The sequence below is a fragment of the Entelurus aequoreus genome, linkage group LG09 (assembly GCF_033978785.1).
Source record: "Entelurus aequoreus isolate RoL-2023_Sb linkage group LG09, RoL_Eaeq_v1.1, whole genome shotgun sequence".
Taxonomy (NCBI): domain Eukaryota; kingdom Metazoa; phylum Chordata; class Actinopteri; order Syngnathiformes; family Syngnathidae; genus Entelurus; species Entelurus aequoreus.
Window position 1 is genome coordinate 3,119,272 of NC_084739.1, and position 20,013 is coordinate 3,139,284.

General features: G+C 37.5%; 1 protein-coding gene across 2 annotated transcripts in view; it reads right to left on the reverse strand.

Annotated features, from left to right (window-relative positions):
* Positions 1 to 19,190, reverse strand: part of rbm45 (RNA binding motif protein 45) — a 23,616-nt gene extending 4,426 nt beyond the window's left edge. For both annotated transcript variants that reach the window (XM_062057968.1, XM_062057967.1), the window contains exons 1-10: positions 18,849 to 19,190; positions 14,580 to 14,702; positions 14,368 to 14,494; positions 14,166 to 14,306; positions 13,921 to 14,097; positions 12,349 to 12,478; positions 3,661 to 3,754; positions 3,416 to 3,564; positions 775 to 850; positions 279 to 413 (exon numbers count right to left, since the gene is read on the reverse strand). In XM_062057968.1, the coding sequence (XP_061913952.1) occupies positions 297 to 413; positions 775 to 850; positions 3,416 to 3,564; positions 3,661 to 3,754; positions 12,349 to 12,478; positions 13,921 to 14,097; positions 14,166 to 14,306; positions 14,368 to 14,494; positions 14,580 to 14,702; positions 18,849 to 19,175 (1,461 nt within the window). In that variant the 5' untranslated portion in view covers positions 19,176 to 19,190 and the 3' untranslated portion in view covers positions 279 to 296. The remainder of the gene's footprint in view (positions 1 to 278; positions 414 to 774; positions 851 to 3,415; positions 3,565 to 3,660; positions 3,755 to 12,348; positions 12,479 to 13,920; positions 14,098 to 14,165; positions 14,307 to 14,367; positions 14,495 to 14,579; positions 14,703 to 18,848) is intronic.
* Between the last annotated feature and the right edge of the window lie 823 nt (positions 19,191 to 20,013).

A 20,013-nucleotide genomic window follows, 5' to 3' on the forward strand; every position in this document is an offset into this window, starting at 1 on the left:
TTCCTTATAGAAGTTCCTTGAATAAGTTTTAGAAGTCCCTCATGAAAGTTCTACAAGGAACTTCTAGACGTTCCTTCAGCAAGGTTGATGTCTTTATTAGTCAGATGTCAGGTGAGCACTGGAACCCCACCATTACTGGAACCCCACCATTACTGGAACCCCACCATTACTGGAACCCCACCATTACTGGAACCCCACCATTACTGGAACCCCACCATTACTGGAACCCCACCATCACTGGGTGACAACAGCACGCACACACACACACACGCACTTACCTGTCCTCTGCTCACATCCTAGTAGGTGCGAAGCCTTTTGTGTGATTCCTCTCGGGGAGGATCGGCCAGCATCACCTTCATCTTCACGCCGTTGATGAACTGACCGTGCAGCGCCGTCATGGCGTCGTACGCACACTTGGAAGGGGAGCAGAGTGTGTAAAGTGTAGAAGAAGAAGTGTGTGTGTGTGTAAAGTGTAGAAGAAGAAGAAGTGTGTGTGTGTGTAAAGTGTAGAAGAAGAAGTGTGTGTGTGTGTAAAGTGTAGAAGAAGAAGAAGTGTGTGTGTGTGTAAAGTGTAGAAGAAGAAGAAGTGTGTGTGTGTGTAAAGTGTAGAAGAAGAAGTGTGTGTGTGTGTAAAGTGTAGAAGAAGAAGAAGTGTGTGTGCGTGTAAAGTGTAGAAGAAGAAGAAGTGTGTGTGCGTGTAAAGTGTAGAAGAAGAAGAAGTGTGTGTGCGTGTAAAGTGTAGAAGAAGAAGAGGAGGAGGATGTCCAAGCTCACCTGCTTCTCGGCGTACTTCATGTATCCAACCTTCCTGCCTGGGATCAAGTGCACTTCAATCAGAGCACCGAAGCGGCTGAGAAGAGACGAGATGGTCAAGTTCAGCTCAGGACTAAGCACTTTTCTCAAGTCACTTCCTGTTTCCTGTCACCTTTCAAACACAAACTAAATATTTGTATTTATTTCCTGTCACTTTTCAAACACAAACTAAATATTTGTATTTATTTCCTGTCACTTTTCAAACACAAACTAAATATTTGTATTAATTTCCTGTCACTTTTCAAACACAAACTAAATATTTGTATTTATTTCCTGTCACCCTTCAAACACAAACTAAATATTTGTATTAATTTCCTGTCACTTTTCAAACACAAACTAAATATTTGTATTAATTTCCTGTCACTTTTCAAACACAAACTAAATATTTGTATTTATTTCCTGTCACTTTTCAAACACAAACTAAATATTTGTATTTATTTCCTGTCACTTTTCAAACACAAACTAAATATCTGTATTAATTTCCTGTCACTTTTCAAACACAAACTAAATATTTGTATTTATTTCCTGTCACTTTTCAAACACAAACTAAATATTTGTATTTATTTCCTGTCACCCTTTAAACACAAACTAAATATTTATATTTATTTCCTGTCACTTTTCAAACACAAACTAAATATTTGTATTCATTTCCTGTCACTTTTCAAACACAAACTAAATATTTGTATTTATTTCCTGTCACCCTTTAAACACAAACTAAATATTAATATTTATTTCCTGTCACTTTTCAAACACAAACTAAATATTTGTATTAATTTCCTGTCACTTTTCAAACACAAACTAAATATTTGTATTAATTTCCTGTCACCCTTCAAACACAAACTAAATATTTGTATTTATTTCAGGGACGGCATGAAACGAGAAGGAATAACACCGGAGGGTGTAGATAACAGTCTCAGCACAGCAGGGCAATATTCAACAATATTGTGTAGTACATTGTACAATACTGTACTATATTGTATAATATTGAACAATATTCTACAACATTGAATATTATACAATATCATAGAATATTGTACAGTACTCTACAACTTTATACAATACTGTGTAGAATATAGCACAGTACTGTACTATATTGTAGAATACTGTAGAATTTTATATATATGTATATTCCAGAATACTGTAAAATACTGTTGAATATTGTATATTATTGTAGAATACCATATAATATTGCAGAATACTGTAAAATACTGTAGAACATTGTATAATATTGTAGATTATTGTGTAATACTGCAGAATATTGTTTTAACAATGCAGAATATTGTGAAATACTGTAGAATATTGCAGAATACTGTAAAAGTACTGTAGAATACTGTAGAATATTTCAGAATACTGTAAAATACTGTAGAATATTGTATAATATTGTTTATTGTCTAATATTGCAGTATATAACGGAACACTGTTAAGTACTGTAGAACATTGTATAATATTGTAGAATATTGCAGATTATTGTACGTACAACATTGCAGAATATTGTGAAATACTGTAGAATATTGTATATTTTTGTAGAATACTGTAGAACATTGCAGAATACTGTAGAATATTGTATAATATTGCTTATTGTATTGCAGAATACTGTAGAACATTGTATAATGTAGAATACTGTAGCATATTGCAGAATACTGTAAAATACTGTAGAATATTGTTTATTGTATAATATTGCAGAATACTGTAAAATACTGTAGAATATTGTTTATTGTATAATATTGCAGAATACTGTAAAATACTGTAGAATATTGTTTATTGTATAATATTGCAGAATACTGTACAATACTGTAGATTATTGTAGAATATTGCAGAATACTGTACAATACTGTAGATTATTGTAGAATATTGCAGAATACTGTTTAATAGTGTATAATTTTGCAGAATATTGTGAAATACGGTAGAATATTGTATATTATTGTAGAATACTGTAGAACATTGCAGAATATTGCAAAATACTGTACAATATTGTTTATTGTATAATATTGCAGAATACTGTAGAACATTGTATAATATTGTAGAATACTGTAGAATATTGCAGAATACTGTTTATTGTATAATACTGCAGTATATTGCAGAATACTGTAGAACATTGTATAATACTGTAGATTATTGTAGAATATGGTAGAATATTGTATATTATTGTAGAATATTGCAGAATATTGTATAATTTTGCAGAATATTGTATAATATTGCAGAATATTGTGAAATACTGCAGAATAGTGTATATTATTGTACAATACTGTAGAATATTGCAAAATATTGTATAATATTGCAGAATACTGTAGAACATTGTATAATATTGCAGAATACTATAAAATACTGTAGAATAATGCAGAGTGAGCAGATAAGTATGTGATGACAGTGTGAGGTGACAGATGGGATTCAAGTTCACAAAAGAGTATAAATTATTATTATTATATATATATATATATATATATATATATATATATATATATATATATATATATATATATATATATATATATTTCTTAATAATTAATGTTTTCATGTGTTCATTTATTGCAACAAGAAAAGTTGGTGGATTTATAACGTTGACCAACATTAGTGTGTGACAAAGCAGGTAAATGGAAAGTACCTGAAAACATCCTCCAGCACGTCGAGTGGCAAGGGGGTGGGGGTGAAGACCACGAAGAGGCGTTCCTTGGACCTGCTGTCGGGCGGTGCCAGCTTCTTGGGGGGCGGCAGCTGGACATCCGTCTGGATCCGAGACGCTGCCGAGAAGCCCTGGAGGAAACGTCATTGGTACAGCAGGTGAGACACCCGCGTTGGCACCTCCTGACGTAACCATGGCGACAGGCCCGTGTGACAGGAAGAACTCACAGAAGGTTTCATGGCTTGGTTGCCGGTGGGTCTGTTCCACATTGATGACATCACCTGACTGGACACAAACTGCATGGCCATCCGGCTCACTGGGCTGTACGCACACACACACACACACACACACACACACACACACACACACACACACACACACACACACACACACACACACACACACACACACACACACACACACACACACACACACACACACACACACACACACACACACACACACACACACACACACACACACACACACACACACACACACACACACACACAATATTATACATGCTATCAGAGTGCACGGCCTGAGACAAGTACTTCATTTGAATCACTTTCTACTGCAGATTTTTCTCTTTCATGTGCACGTGCATGCGTGCATGTGTGTGTGCGTGCGTGCGTGTGTGTGTGTGTGTGTGTGTGTGTGTTAGGGCTGTAACAGTATTGTAAATATTGTGGTTTCAAAGTCGTCACAATAATGGCGTGACGCCTGTCGGATCAATCAAAAACATTTGGTGTGTAGTTTTTTTTTCTGGCACTTTAACATCTGAAAATAAACTACATTACCCAGAATCCTCTGCGCAGCAAAGTGGTTAGCCGGAAGTCAAGTGTGTTCGTAGCAGACAAGGGGAATTGTTTTTTTAGGACATAAAAATGTGTCCATAACTATTTGAGTTAAGTTGCTGACAAGCAAGACCAACATAACTTATTTGGCGAAGGCGAGAAAGTTCTGCGTTCCGCGAAGCAAAGCGTGCCACTTTCGTCTCCAGCGTTTCCAAGGCGACGCAGATCCAGCCGGTCACGTCGCAGTAAAATATGAGTCAACTGAAAGCTACTTGATACTTCCTCCACCTCCATCTCCCCATGTTGTTGGGAAGGAGGGGGCGGAGCCTGTCCAGCTGCACTCGGTGTTGGCGTTAACGCACTTTTTGTGTCTTTTTACGCATTGAAATAAAAAAGGACGCGCATTTCCGGAAGTCCGCGCTTCCCCGGGACACAGATTTTTTTTTTTTTACCGACCCTGCCTTCTCTGAGTCAAAACTCTCGGGTTTTTTTAAACGATTATCGCTTTCCGCCGGTTTTGTTTTGTTTATATTTGCCGGGGGAAATTTCCGTCACCCAAATTGCGCTTTTATTGGTCGACTTCGAAGTAATGAACCTTCCTGTACAATTTCTTCAATTTTGATTCGCCGAAAGTTTTAAATCGATCACAAATACTGCATTTTTTTATCAATGTACAAGGAGAATGTACAAGGAAAACAGGATGGGGCCTAGAATGGATCCCTGGGGGACACCACAGTAAAGTGGAGCAGAAGAAGAGGTGGCATCCCCCAGCCTGACGGACTAGGACCTCTCTGACAGGTAGGATCTGAACCACTCTAATGCAGTCCCCCTGACACCCACACAGTCTCTCAGGCGCTCTAAAAGAATTGTGTGGTGGACTGTATCAAAGGCAGCTGTAAGATCTAAAAGCACTAAAATGGCAGAGCTACCAGAATCAGACATTAAAAGCAAGTCATTAAAAACCTTTAAAAGTGCAGATTCAGTACTGTGCAAAGCTTTGTATCCAGACTGAAATGGATCTAAAGTGCTATTTTCATCTAAAAAAGGCTGCAGTTGCGCTAAAACACATTTCTCCAGAATTTTTGACACAAAAGGTCATTTGGAAATGGGCCGATAATTTGACAAACTTGTCGGATCTAGACCTGTTTTTTTTAATCAAAGGCTCGACAACAGCTCTTTTACAAAAAGAGCTTCAAATAAAGGTGATTTAAGATGTTTTCTTGCTATTTTGATGATTGGGATCGCTAGATTGTGGCTTTATGGACTCATTTTTGTGAAAATCTCAATTTCAACCAAGATACATTTTTTCCACTTATTTGCCTGTAGCTCAAAATGAGCCTGTGCGGATTCCGACTCATTTTGCCAGCACGGGTCACATACTGGCACCATACTTATTTTGATTATTGTTTCTCAGCTGTTTGTACATGTTGCAGTTTATAAATAAAGGTTTATTTAAAAAAATAAAAATACAATTTAAAAAAAGTAAAAAAATTAAATTGCCTCTGCGCATGCGCATAGCATAGATCCAACGAATCAATGACTAAATTAATCGCCAACTATTTTTTATAATCGATTTCATCGATTAGTTGTTGCAGCCCTACTCAATACAATTACAAAGTAAAGTAAAAGCATATAATTATAACTACAGATGTCCGATAATGGCTTTTTTGCCGATATCCGATATTCCGATATTGTCCAACTCTTAATTGCCGATACCGATATCAACCTATACCGATATATACAGTCATGGAATCAACACATTATTATGCCTAATTTTGTTGTGATGCCCCGCTGGATGCATTAAACAATGTAACAAGGTTTTCCAAAATAAATAAAATTAAGTTATGGAAAAAAAGTGCCAACATGGCACTGCCATATTTATTATTGAAGTCACAAAGTGCATTTTTTTTTTTTTTAACATGCCTCAAAACAGCAGCTTGGAATTTGGGACATGCTCTCCCTGAGAGAGCATGAGGAGGTTGAGGTGGGCCGGGGGGGGGGGGGGGGGGGGGGTGTATATATTGTAGCGTCACGGAAGAGTTAGTGCTGCAAGGGGTTCTGGGTATTTGTTTTGTTGTGTTTATAATAATAATAATAATAGATTTTATTTGTATAAAGCACTTTATATTGATTAAACAATCTCAAAGTGCTACAGTGTATTAACAAAAAAATAAAATAAATAAAAAAAGATAATGAGGAAATAAATACAAATAAAAACTAGAACAGCCAAATAGTTATAGCTAGTATGCACATATCTAAAAAAAATGTGTTACGGTGCGGATGTTCTCCCGAAATGTGTTTGTCATTCTTGTTTGGTGTGGGTTCACAGTGTGGCGCATATTTGTAACAGTGTTAGTTGTTTATACGGTCACCCTCAGTGTGACCTGTATGGCTGTTGACCAAGTATGCCTTGCATTCTCTTGTGTGTGTGAAAAGCCGTAGATATTATGTGACTGGGCCAGCACACAAAGGCAGTGCCTTTTAAGGTTTATTGGCGCTCTGTACTTCTCCCTATGTCCGTGTACACAGCGGCGTTTTAAAAAGGCATACATTTTATTTTTTGAAACCGATACCGATCATTTCCGATATTACATTTTAAAGCATTTATCGGCCGATAATATCGGCAGTCCGATATTATCAGACATCTCGATTTATAATTACACAATACAGAAACAAATAAACGCATCAACAAGCAAACAATTTACAGTCACAGAATATTAACTACCATATAAATATAACTACACAATACAAAACCTAACAAAAATCATCAGCAAGCAAACTAATTTACAGACTCAGATAAAATATCACTTTCCTTTTAAATTAGGCGCTATTGTTTTGGTCATGGCGAGCAATAAACCCAAGGAGCAAAGCTTCATTTCAGCAAATGGCTGACTTATGAAGATGGAAATAGGTTTTGCACGCCACGTAAAGAAAAAGCTAAACAAAAAAGAACACCTTTACGACCGGGTGCACTGATTATCGAAGATCCAGCCTCACCAGGCACCAAGAAACATCATGTTACATCCTGCGTGTTGGCTCCCAGGCCGTGGTCGAGGAGCGCGGGGGAAACGTTCCCTCCAGGGCCGATGTAATGTCGGGGGCAACAAGAGTTCTGCTCTTTGGTCGGAATGACGAGGCCGTCGATTTGTTACAACTCTTTATTTAAGTTTTCCACAAAGCCAACCGGACATCCACTATGCTACCGCTCCCTCTCCTCTCTCTCGCCCACTCACTTACACCACATACTGCCATTCTTAAAGGAGCACACACACCCCCCACGCTACTCTCACAACAATCAGTTCAGAAGTTGTCCGAATCGGCTGGGCTCGAGCAGCTTTTTTGGAGCTCTGAAAAGAGCAGAGGAGGCAAGTAAAGACAGTGTTATTAGCCGGCTGCGGACTGGGAGTTACTTGGCCAAAGAGAACCTCCCCTTGTCCAAGTTCCCAAGCCTGATTGAGCTGCAAAAGTCACATGGTGCCAGCATACCGGCAGTTTATGGCCATCATGAATCCAGAGAGATATTGAGTGCCACTGTATTAAAATCTGTAAAGGCTTAGTGGCCACATGTGTGGACAGCACCTTTTAGCTCTTATTTCCAAAATTGTGTACACTACTGAATTGGGGTCTTATGGCCACTTATGTGGACACATATACTGCCATCTGGCGGTGTCAGAAGAGTGTAACATACAATGGAATTTGGAAAAAAAAAAGTGTAAAAATAAGAATTAGCATGTCACTAAACATGAAGTATACGTTTGTGTACTTATGAACGGAGTACATCATATCAAAAGATGATTCTTAGTTTTTATTCTAATTAGGGTCCAATAAGCCCAAATAGCAAAGAGAAATTTAAAAAAAGCATGTAAACAAACAGCTTGGGCCTTAAGAGGTTAAATGACATTGAAACTAACTTGCCAAATTCTAAGTTTGTTGGCAATATTTGCCATGTAAGTGTAGATGTGGCTGTTTTGAAACGACTGATGACAGGTGAGAATAAGCAATTCCATTTGTCATATGCATGTATGCCCTGGCACACCATTATCATCATTTCATGACCGAAGCAAACAACTTTTTACACTTTTATACTAAAATAAATACACCTACAACTTGTTAAAGGCCTACTGAAAGCCACTACTAGCGACCACGCAGTCTGATAGTTTATATATCAATGATGAAATCTTAACATTGCAACACATGCTAATACGGCCGGGTTAACTTATAAAGTGACATTTAAAACTTCCCGGGAAATATCCGGCTGAAACGTCGCGGTATGATGACGTATGCGCGTGACGAAGTCAGAGTAACGGAAGTTATGGTACCCCGTAGAATCCTATACAAAAAGCTCTGTTTTCATTTCATAATTCCACAGTATTCTGGACATCTTTTGCAATTTGTTTAATGAACAATGAAGGCCGCAAAGAAGACAGTTGTAGGTGGGATCGGTGTATTAGCAGCGGACTACAGCAACACAACCAGGAGGACTTTGTTGGAGCGCTAGCCGCGCTAGCCGCCGACCTCACCTTGACTTCCTACGTCTCCGGGCCGCCAAACGCATCGGGTGAAGTCCTTCGTCCTTCTGCCGATCGCTGGAACGCAGGTGAGCACGGGTGTTGATGGGTAGATGAGGGCTGGCTGGCGTAGGTGGAGAGCTAATGTTTTTAGCATAGCTCTGTGAGGTCCCGTTGCTAAGTTGCTAAGTTAGCTTCAATGGCGTCGTTAGCACAGCATTGTTAACCTTCGCCAGCCTGGAAAGCATTAACCGTGTATTTACATGTCCACGGTTTAATAGTATTGTTGATTTTCTATCTATCCTTCCAGTCAGGGGTTTATTTCTTTGTTTCTATATGCAGTTAAAGCACGATGCTATCACGTTAGCTCGTAGCTAAAGCGTTTCGCCGATGTATTGTCGTGGAGATAAAAGGTACTGAATGTCCATTTCGCGTTCTCGACTCTCATTTTCAAGAGGATATAGTATCCCAGGTGGTTTAAAATACAAATCCGTGATCCACAATAGAAAAAGGAGAGAGTGTGGAATCCAATGAGCCAGCTTGTACCTAAGTTACGGTCAGAGCGAAAAAAGATACGCCCATCACTGCCTCTCAAGTCCTTCACTGTAACGTTCCTCATCCACGAATCTTTCATCCTCGCTCAAATTAATGGGGTAATCATCACTTTCTCGGTCCGAATCTCTCTCGCTCCATTGTAAACAACGGGGAATTGTGAGGAATACTAGCTCCTGTGACGTCACGCTACTTCCGGTATAGGCAAGGCTTTTTTTATCAGCAAGCAAAAGTTGCGAACTTTATCGTCAATTTTCTCTACTAAATCCTTTCAGCAAAAATATGGCAATATCGCGAAATGATCAAGTATGACACATAGAATGGATCTGCTATTCCCGTTTAAATAAAAAAAATCATTTCAGTAGGCCTTTAAATGAAAATAAAGAAAAAAGTATGTTTAGATCAATGAAGGAATGTTTATAACTGAATACATTTACATATGCATAAAAATGTGTTTTCTTTTGTATTTAAAAATAAATAATTAATTAATAAACATTTATGACAACATTTTTCCAAAACACAATATAGAATGTGTGATACAACAGGATAATGCATACAATTATCATTTGTTTTCAAAACGCTTACAAAAAAATGGGACCCCAAAAATTTACTGTGGGACCCCATTTTTATGACTTAATGGGATCCCTGGGACCCCATTTTGATCATTCCTAGCGCCAACACTGTAGGGTACACCCTGGACAAGTCGCCACCTCATAAACCGCCACCCAGTAAAATTGATTTGAAGACAGCACAGCCAGAAGTCAGTTTGTGAGGTGTTTACATTATTAGGAGTTCATTTGTTAGTGGAATTTTCTGACAAACAGCATATTCCAGACTGATAAAACACATGTCCACTGTGGAGGACACCGCTTCTCAGAAAGTAAAAGTTGAAAGATACCAAAGCGAACATTATTGTTTCACACTGGATGTTTACATTGTCACTTTAAAGTAGCAGTAGAGTGTAAAAACAAGTTGCCTGTATATTGAAGCTATTATCCGATTTATGACACCTAAAGACTGATAAAGTTTGCAAGTAAATAGATATCATCAAATAAGTATCAATCTCACGGAGATTTACGGAGTAGGAAGCCCGTCATGCGATCCGTGACGTAGAGGAGGAACCACAGATCCCTTCCCCGTCAACAACAATGCTAATCAAGCAGACTTTGTGAGAGCCAACAGCAGTTACTTTGGGACAAATTATGATGCAGAACATTTTATTTTTGAACCCGAACACAAAGAGGATGAGCAATGAGTTTAGAAGCCGAGTGCTAAACGGATGTCGCTTTATTGTGACAATATAGCATTAGCAGCATTGCTAGGTGCTAAACATACAAACTAACCACAATAATGATATAATATATAATCTACTAGCAGGTGAGAGATGCATGAAATATAATCTAGAATGTACTTTTAGCAAGTTTAGAATAGAATAGAAAGTACTTTATTGATCCCTGGGGGATATTCAGCACCACTGTTCGCTCACAATAGACAATAAACACTTGGGTATTTTTTACATGTGAATAATATAAATACAGTCTATTATACAGCATTATTCACATGTGAATAATATAAATACAGTCTATTATACAGCATTATTCACACTTGAATAATATAAATACAGTCTATTATACAGCATTATTCACATGTGACTATTATAATATCAGGCTATTATACAGCATTATTCACATGTGAATAATATAAATACAGTCTATTATACAGCATTATTCACACTTGAATAATATAAATACAGTCTATTATACAGCATTATTCACATGTGAATAATATAAATACAGTCTATTATACAGCATTATTCACATGTGAATAATATAAATACAGTCTATTATACAGCATTATTCACATGTGAATAATATAAATACAGTCTATTATACAGCATTATTCACATGTGAATAATATAAATACAGTCTATTATACAGCATTATTCACATGTGACTATTATAATATCAGGCTATTATACAGCATTATTCACATGTGAATAATATAAATACAGTCTATTATACAGCATTATTCACACTTGAATAATATAAATACAGTCTATTATACAGCATTATTCACATGTGAATAATATAAATACAGTCTATTATACAGCATTATTCACATGTGAATAATATAAATACAGTCTATTATACAGCATTATTCACATGTGAATAATATAAATACAGTCTATTATACAGCATTATTCACATGTGAATAACAAAGTTTAAGACCAAGCAGAAGCCGGCTCAGAGTACTTATAATAACAATATCACTCATAGTTAGTTAATTTTCAGGTCACGACGTGTAAATGGAATATTGTTGGTACTTTCTGGATGTTTTTAGAGAGTATAATGACATGTCCCTCCATCTTTTGACTCAATTGTTAGATATCTATTTAGCATTTAGAATGCATCAAAACACGTGTTCTTGTCTTACATAAGGATTGTGAATGATAAACAGCACATATTTACAATGTTTTTGCATATTTCCAGTATGACTGACCTAATAATATGGTAAGAGTGCAGAAGTGTGACTACACTGACGTAGAAATTACCCATGGTGTTCGGAATGGAATATTGAAAATGGCCGACTGAATTTGTGGCATTTTGTGACGTTTAGACGGTATTTTCACATACTTTGTGGATTTTAAAATCAATTATTTTTGTTTAATGGACACAATGAAGTCACCTTGTTTTTACACTCTACTGATACCTTAAAGACATCAACTGTAAGTGTTTTATTTTATATTTGCTTGAAACAGTGGATGTCCATGCACGATTATTTGCACTTTAAATTAATTAAGTATTAAATATTAGAACCTTTGAGCATTATGTTTGTGTTCCATTACAGTGTGTGTGTTTATCCTAAACATTCCTCACACTTCATTTTACACACTATAACATTTTAAAATCTTTTTTTAGACATATCACAATTATATCGTACTGTGGCCTTAATACCGTGATAATATCGTACTGTGACATTTGATACCGTTACATCCCTAGTGTGTGTATATGTATGTAAATGTGTACGTGTGTGTGTGTGTGTGTGTGTGTGTGTGCACCTGTTGCGATCTTCTCCATCATCCATAAAGCTGACCAGCAGTCTGTTGTTGGGAGGATACTCAAAGCCATTCAGTTTTTCTTTGGCATAAACAGCTGATCCCAGGTTTGTGTAGCGAATCACAGCGTGACCTGTAGGTTGGCCAACACAACAAGCCATGAAAAGCAGGAAGTAGTCATTAATCAAATAGTCAGTCAAATCGTCTTTTGTCAAATAGTCGTTATAGTTAGTTAGCAATGGGTTTTATATACACATTGTAAGTATATATATATATATAATGTAGTAACAGACATCTTCACAACAACATGTACAATATACACATTGTAAGTATATGTATAATGTAGTAACAGACACCTTCATAACAATATGTAATATGTACAATATACACATTGTAAGTATATGTATAATGTAGTAACAGACACCTTCATAACAATATGTAATATGTACAATATACACACTGCAAGTATATATATAATGTAGTAACAGACACCTTCACAACAATATGTAATATGTACAATATACACATTGTAAGTATATATATAATGTAGTAACAGACACCTTCATAACAATATGTAATATGTACAATATACACATTGTAAGTATATATATAATGTAGTAACAGACACCTTCACAACAATATGTAATATGTACAATATACACACTGCAAGTATATATATCATGTAGTAACAGACACATTCATAACAATATGTAATATGTACAATATACACATTGTAAGTATATGTATAATGTAGTAACAGACACCTTCATAACAATATGTAATATGTACAATATACACACTGCAAGTATATATATAATGTAGTAACAGACACCTTCACAACAATATGTAATATGTACAATATACACATTGTAAGTATATATATAATGTAGTAACAGACACCTTCATAACAATATGTAATATGTACAATATACACATTGTAAGTATATATATAATGTAGTAACAGACACCTTCATAACAATATGTAATATGTACAATATACACACTGCAAGTATATATTTAATGTAGTAACAGACACCTTCATAACAATAGGTAATATGTACAATATACACATTGTAAGTATATATATAATGTAGTAACAGACACCTTCATAACAATATGTAATATGTACAATATACACATTGTAAGTATATATATATATATATATATATAATGTAGTAACAGACATCTTCACAACAACATGTACAATATACACATTGTAAGTATATATATAATGTAGTAACAGACACCTTCATAACAACATGTAATATGTACAATGTACACACTGCAAGTATATATATAATGTAGTAACAGACACCTTCACAACAATATGTAATATGTACAATATACACATTGTAAGTATATATATATAATGTAGTAACAGACACCTTCACAACAATATGTAATATGTACAATATACACACTGCAAGTATATACAGTATAATGTAGTAACAGACACCTTCATAACAATATGTAATATGTTTATCTGCCACACGTGAAAAGCCGGTGTGTGAAAATAATTAAACCGGTCCCTGGTGTAAAAAAGGTAGGGGACCCCTGCTGTAAAGCACCACTGACCTTTGCCCATCCCATAAGCGTCACGCTGCAGCTCACAGTATTCCATCCCCGGGATGATATCGAAGAGGTTGAAGATCTGCTCCTGGGTCAGCGCAGCTCGTGTGGACACCATCAGGCAGCAGGTGAAGCCGCCGGCGCGGTAGTCCATTCCAGGGTAGTTGGTGGGTTCTGCCGAGCCTGGACGTGGAAGGAGAGAGGCCATTGGAGGAGATGAAGGGTCAACGAGACTCATCGAGAGCACGCACCCATGGAGAAGGGGTACTGGTTCATGGAGTCGGCCGCGGCACCGCCGCCGCCCGTGTAGTCGCTCCTGGACGTGGGCCCGCCCGTGTACTCGTCTGGGGCTGGGGGCTTGGTGCGAGGCTCGGCCAAGATGGCTCTGTAAGCTGCCAGCATCACAGTGAAGACAGGAACACACCTCCATCCACACCTTTCTCCCCACCTTACCTTTGTCACCGTTCTCGATGGCCATGGCAGCTTGGGAGGGTTTGTGGTATCTCACGTAGCCCAAACCTTTACTCTCCCCCGTCGCCCTGTTCTTGATGATGACGCAATACTCGATGTTGCCGTACTCCTGGCAATCACAAGTGCAGTCCACACGCTCGTTTGGGAGCAGCACAGAAAACCCTCAGACGGGTTGTGTTGCGACATTTCCATACCTTGAATGTATTCTTCAGGTCTTCCTCCGAGAACGTCTTGGGGATCACGACAAAGATCCTGGTCAGCTCCTCATCCTCCACGTCTCTGTGGCTCGTGGACGAGCGCGACTGTGCGATAAACACCTGGAACAAGCATGCAGGTGAGCAGAGGTCACGCTTTTGTGCAACATTGATGTACCTTCAACTACTCCTTTTGTGCAACATTGATGTACCTTCAACTACTCCTTTTGTGCAACACCGATGTACCTTCAACTACTCCTTTTGTGCAACATTGATGTACCTTCAACTACTCCTTTTGTGCAACATTGATGTACCTTCAACTACTCCTTTTGTGCAACACCGATGTACCTTCAACTACTCCTTTTGTGCAACACCGATGTACCTTCAACTACTCCTTTTGTGCAACATTGATGTACCTTCAACTACTCCTTTTGTGCAACACCGATGTACCTTCAACTACTCCTTTTGTGCAACACCGATGTACCTTCAACTACTCCTTTTGTGCAACATTGATGTACCTTCAACTACTCCTTTTGTGCAACATTGATGTACCTTCAGCTACTCCTTTTGTGCAACATTGATGTACCTTCAACTACTCCTTTTGTGCAACATTGATGTACCTTCAGCTACTCCTTTTGTGCAACATTGATGTACCTTCAACTACTCCTTTTGTGCAACACCGATGTACCTTCAACTACTCCTTTTGTGCAACACCGATGTACCTTCAACTACTCCTTTTGTGCAACACCGATGTACCTTCAACTACTCCTTTTGTGCAACATTGATGTACCTTCAGCTACTCCTTTTGTGCAACACCGATGTACCTTCAGCTACTCCTTTTGTGCAACATTGATGTACCTTCAGCTACTCCTTTTGTGCAACATTGATGTACCTTCAGCTACTCCTTTTGTGCAACACCCATGTACCTTCAACTACTCCTTTTGTACAACATTGATGTACCTTGAGCTACTCCTTTTGTGCAACATTGATGTACTTCCAACTACTACTTCTGTGCAACACCGATGTACCTTCAACTACTCCTTTTGTGCAACATTGATGTACCTTCAGCTACTCCTTTTGTGCAACATTGATGTACTTCCAACTACTACTTCTGTGTAACACCGATGTACCTTCAACTACTACTTCTGTGCAACACCGATGTACCTTCAACTACTACTTCTGTGTAACACCGATGTACCTTCAACTACTACTTCTGTGCAACACAGATGTACCTTCAACTACTCCTTTTGTGCAACATTGATGTACCTTCAGCTACTCCTTTTGTGCAACATTGATGTACTTCCAACTACTACTTCTGTGTAACACCGATGTACCTTCAACTACTACTTCTGTGCAACACCGATGTACCTTCAGCTACTCCTTTTGTGCAACATTGATGTACCTTCAACTACTACTTTTGTGCAACATTGATGTACCTTCAACTACTACTTTTGTGCAACATTGATGTACCTTCAACTACTACTTTTGTGCAACATTGATGTACCTTCAACTACTCCTTTTGTGCAACACCGATGTACCTTCAGCTACTCCTTTTGTGCAACATTGATGTACCTTCAACTACTACTTTTGTGCAACATTGATGTACCTTCAACTACTCCTTTTGTGCAACATTGATGTACCTTCAGCTACTCCTTTTGTGCAACACCGATGTACCTTCAACTACTCCTTTTGTGCAACACCGATGTACCTTCAGCTACTCCTTTTGTGCAACATTGATGTACCTTCAACTACTCCTTTTGTGCAACATTGATGTACCTTCAACTACTCCTTTTGTGCAACATTGATGTACCTTCAACTACTCCTTTTGTGCAACATTGATGTACCTTGAGCTACTCCTTTTGTGCAACATTGATGTACTTCCAACTACTACTTCTGTGTAACACCGATGTACCTTCAACTACTACTTCTGTGCAACACCGATGTACCTTCAGCTACTCCTTTTGTGCAACATTGATGTACCTTCAACTACTACTTCTGTGCAACATTGATGTACCTTCAACTACTACTTCTGTGCAACATTGATGTACCTTCAGCTACTACTTCTGTGCAACATTGATGTACCTTCAGCTACTACTTCTGTGCAACATTGATGTACCTTCAGCTACTCCTTTTGTGCAACATTGATGTACCTTCAGCTACTACTTTTGTGCAACATTGATTTGATGTACCTTCAACTACTACTTTTGTGCAACATCGATGTACCTTCAGCTACTACTTTTGTGCAACATTGATTTGATGTACCTTCAACTACTACTTTCGTCCAACATTGATGTACCTTCAACAACTACTTTTGTGCAAAACCTATGTAATTTCAGCTGCTAGTTTTGTGCAACATTGATGTACCTTCAACTACTACTTCTGTGCAACATTGATGTACCTTCAGCTACTACTTCTGTGCAACATTGATGTACCTTCAACTACTACTTCTGTGCAACATTGATGTACCTTCAACTACTACTTTCGTCCAACATTGATGTACCTTCAACAACTACTTTTGTGCAAAACCTATGTAATTTCAGCTGCTAGTTTTGTGCAACATTGATGTACCTTCAAAAACTACTTTTGTGCAAAACCTATGTAATTTCAGCTGCTAGTTTTGTGCAACATTGATGTACCTTCAACTACTACTTCTGTGCAACATTGATGTACCTTCAGCTACTCCTTTTGTGCAACACTGATGTACCTTCAGCTACTACTTTTGTGCAACATTGATTTGATGTACCTTCAACTACTACTTTTGTGCAACATCGATGTACCTTCAGCTACTACTTTTGTGCAACATTGATTTGATGTACCTTCAACTACTACTTTTGTCCAACATTGATGTACCTTCAACAACTACTTTTGTGCAAAACCTATGTAATTTCAGCTGCTAGTTTTGTGCAACATTGATGTACCTTCAACAACTAATTTTGTGCAACATTGATGTACCTTCACTTACTACTTTTATGCAACATTGATGTACTTTCACCAACTAATTTCGTGCAACATTAATGTACATTCACCAACTAATTTCGTGCAACATTAATGTACATTCACCAACTAATTTTGTGCAACATTGATGTACCTTTAGCTACTATTTTTGTGCAACATTGATGTACCTTCACCAACTAATTTTGTGCAACATTGATGTACATTCACCAACTAATTTTGTGCACCATTTATGTACCTTTAGCTACTACTTTTGTGCAACATTGATGTACCTTCAGCTACTACTTTTATGCAACATTGATGTACTTTCAACAACAAATTTTGTGCAACATTGATGTACATTCACCAACTAATTTTGTGCAACATTGATGTACCTTTAGCTACTACTTTTGTGCAACATTGATGTACCTTCAGCTACTACTTTTGTGCAACATTGGTGTACCTTCAGTTACTACTTTTATGCAACATTGATGTACTTTCACCAACTAATTTTGTGCAACATTGATGTACTTTCACCAACTAATTTTATGCAACATTGATGTACTTTCACCAACTAATTTTGTGCAACATTGATGTACCTTCAGTTACTACTTTTATGCAACATTGATGTACATTCACCAACTAATTTTGTGCAACATTGATGTACTTTCACCAACTAATTTTATGCAACATTGATGTACTTTCACCAACTAATTTTGTGCAACATTGATGTACCTTCAGCTACTACTTTTATGCAACATTGATGTACCTTCAACAACTAATTTTGTGCAACATTGATGTACCTTCAGCTACTACTTTTATGCAACATTGATGTACCTTCACCAACTAATTTTGTGCAACATTTATGTACATTCACCAACTAATTTTGTGCAACATCGATGTACATTCACCAACTAATTGTGTGCAACATTGATGCACCTTCAGCTGGCATGTTAGCGATCAAACTAGTACTTCTGAATGAGTTGTTGAGTATTTAAAAATGAACCAAACTCAAATGGTCACGTGTATGAGGAGCAAGCATGCTAAGTAGAGCTGCAACATCGAATCGACATTGAGGTTTTAATCAAACCGCAAAAGACAAGGGTTGTTTTCTCTTTATTTTCACACATGTACGTATTTATATGGACACAATTTAAAAATTACAAAACAAATCGCTATTTTGGATTTTAAAAAATCGCAACTTCTTTTTTTCTAAAATCGTGCAGTCTTAGTGCTAACAATAGCTAACGGCTAACTAGCACTAGCTGGCCCGTGACGCATGTGATGTAGTCAATTAAAATGATATAATATTGAGTGCAATGAGTTAATGTTGTTCACCTTGATGGGTTTGGTTCCATCCGACAGAACCTTTCCGTGCATTTCTTCCATGGCCAAGCAGGCCTGAGACGATTTGGCGAACTTGACGTAGCAAACCCCTTTGGACTCCTTTGTCTGCTTGTCCTTCACCAGCCAAATGCCCTGGATGTCCCCGAACACGCAGAAATTCTCCCGCACTTCATCCTCGCTGATGGAGCGACTGGTGACCAGGAACAAGCGACTGTTTGGCGGCTCGTCCAGGTTCTCCGTGCCTTGCCGCGCTGTTGGGTATGTGTCCTCCATCTTCTCCTGCTGCTCGTAACTGTCCGTCCACGCATGCGCCGACATGACGTCACTTCATGCCTTCGTCTTCGTCCTTTTCTTGCTTAATTACGGAGTCACTCCACGTTATAGGCGCATTACCGCCATCTATCGTATTGGAGTGTAAACCACAGTTCACTCATTTTTCCCCTCACTCATTCATTTTACAATTTACACTAGAGGTCCCCGAACTTTTTGACTCGGGGGCTGCAATATATATATATATATATATATATATATATATATATATATATATATATATATATATATATATTAGTGTTGTCCAGATACCAATATTTTGGTACCGGTACCAAAATGATTTTGATACTTTTCGGTACTTTTCTAAATAAAGGGTACCACAAAAAAATTGCATTATTGGCTTTATTTGAACAAAAAAATCTTACGGTACATTAAATATGTTTCTTATTGCAAGTTTGTCCTTAAATAAAATAGTGAACATACTAGACAACTTGTCTTTTATTAGTAAGTAAGCAAGCAAAGGCTCCTAATTAGTCTGCTGACATATGCAGCAACATATTTTCCATTCTATTATTTTGTCAACATTGTTAAGGACAAGTGGTCGAAAATTAATTATTAATCTACTTGTTCATTTACTGTTAATATCTGCTTATTTTTCGTTTCAACATGTTCTATCTACACTTCTGTTAAAATGTAATAATCACTTATTCTTATGTTGTTTGATACTTGACATTAGTTTTGGATGATACCACAAATTTGGGTATCAATCCGATACATTGGTCATATTCAAAGTCCTCATGTGTGGGGGCGGATCGGTACATTTCAGAGGCGGTATAGTACCGATACTGATTTATTAGTATCGCGGTACTATACTAATACCGGTATA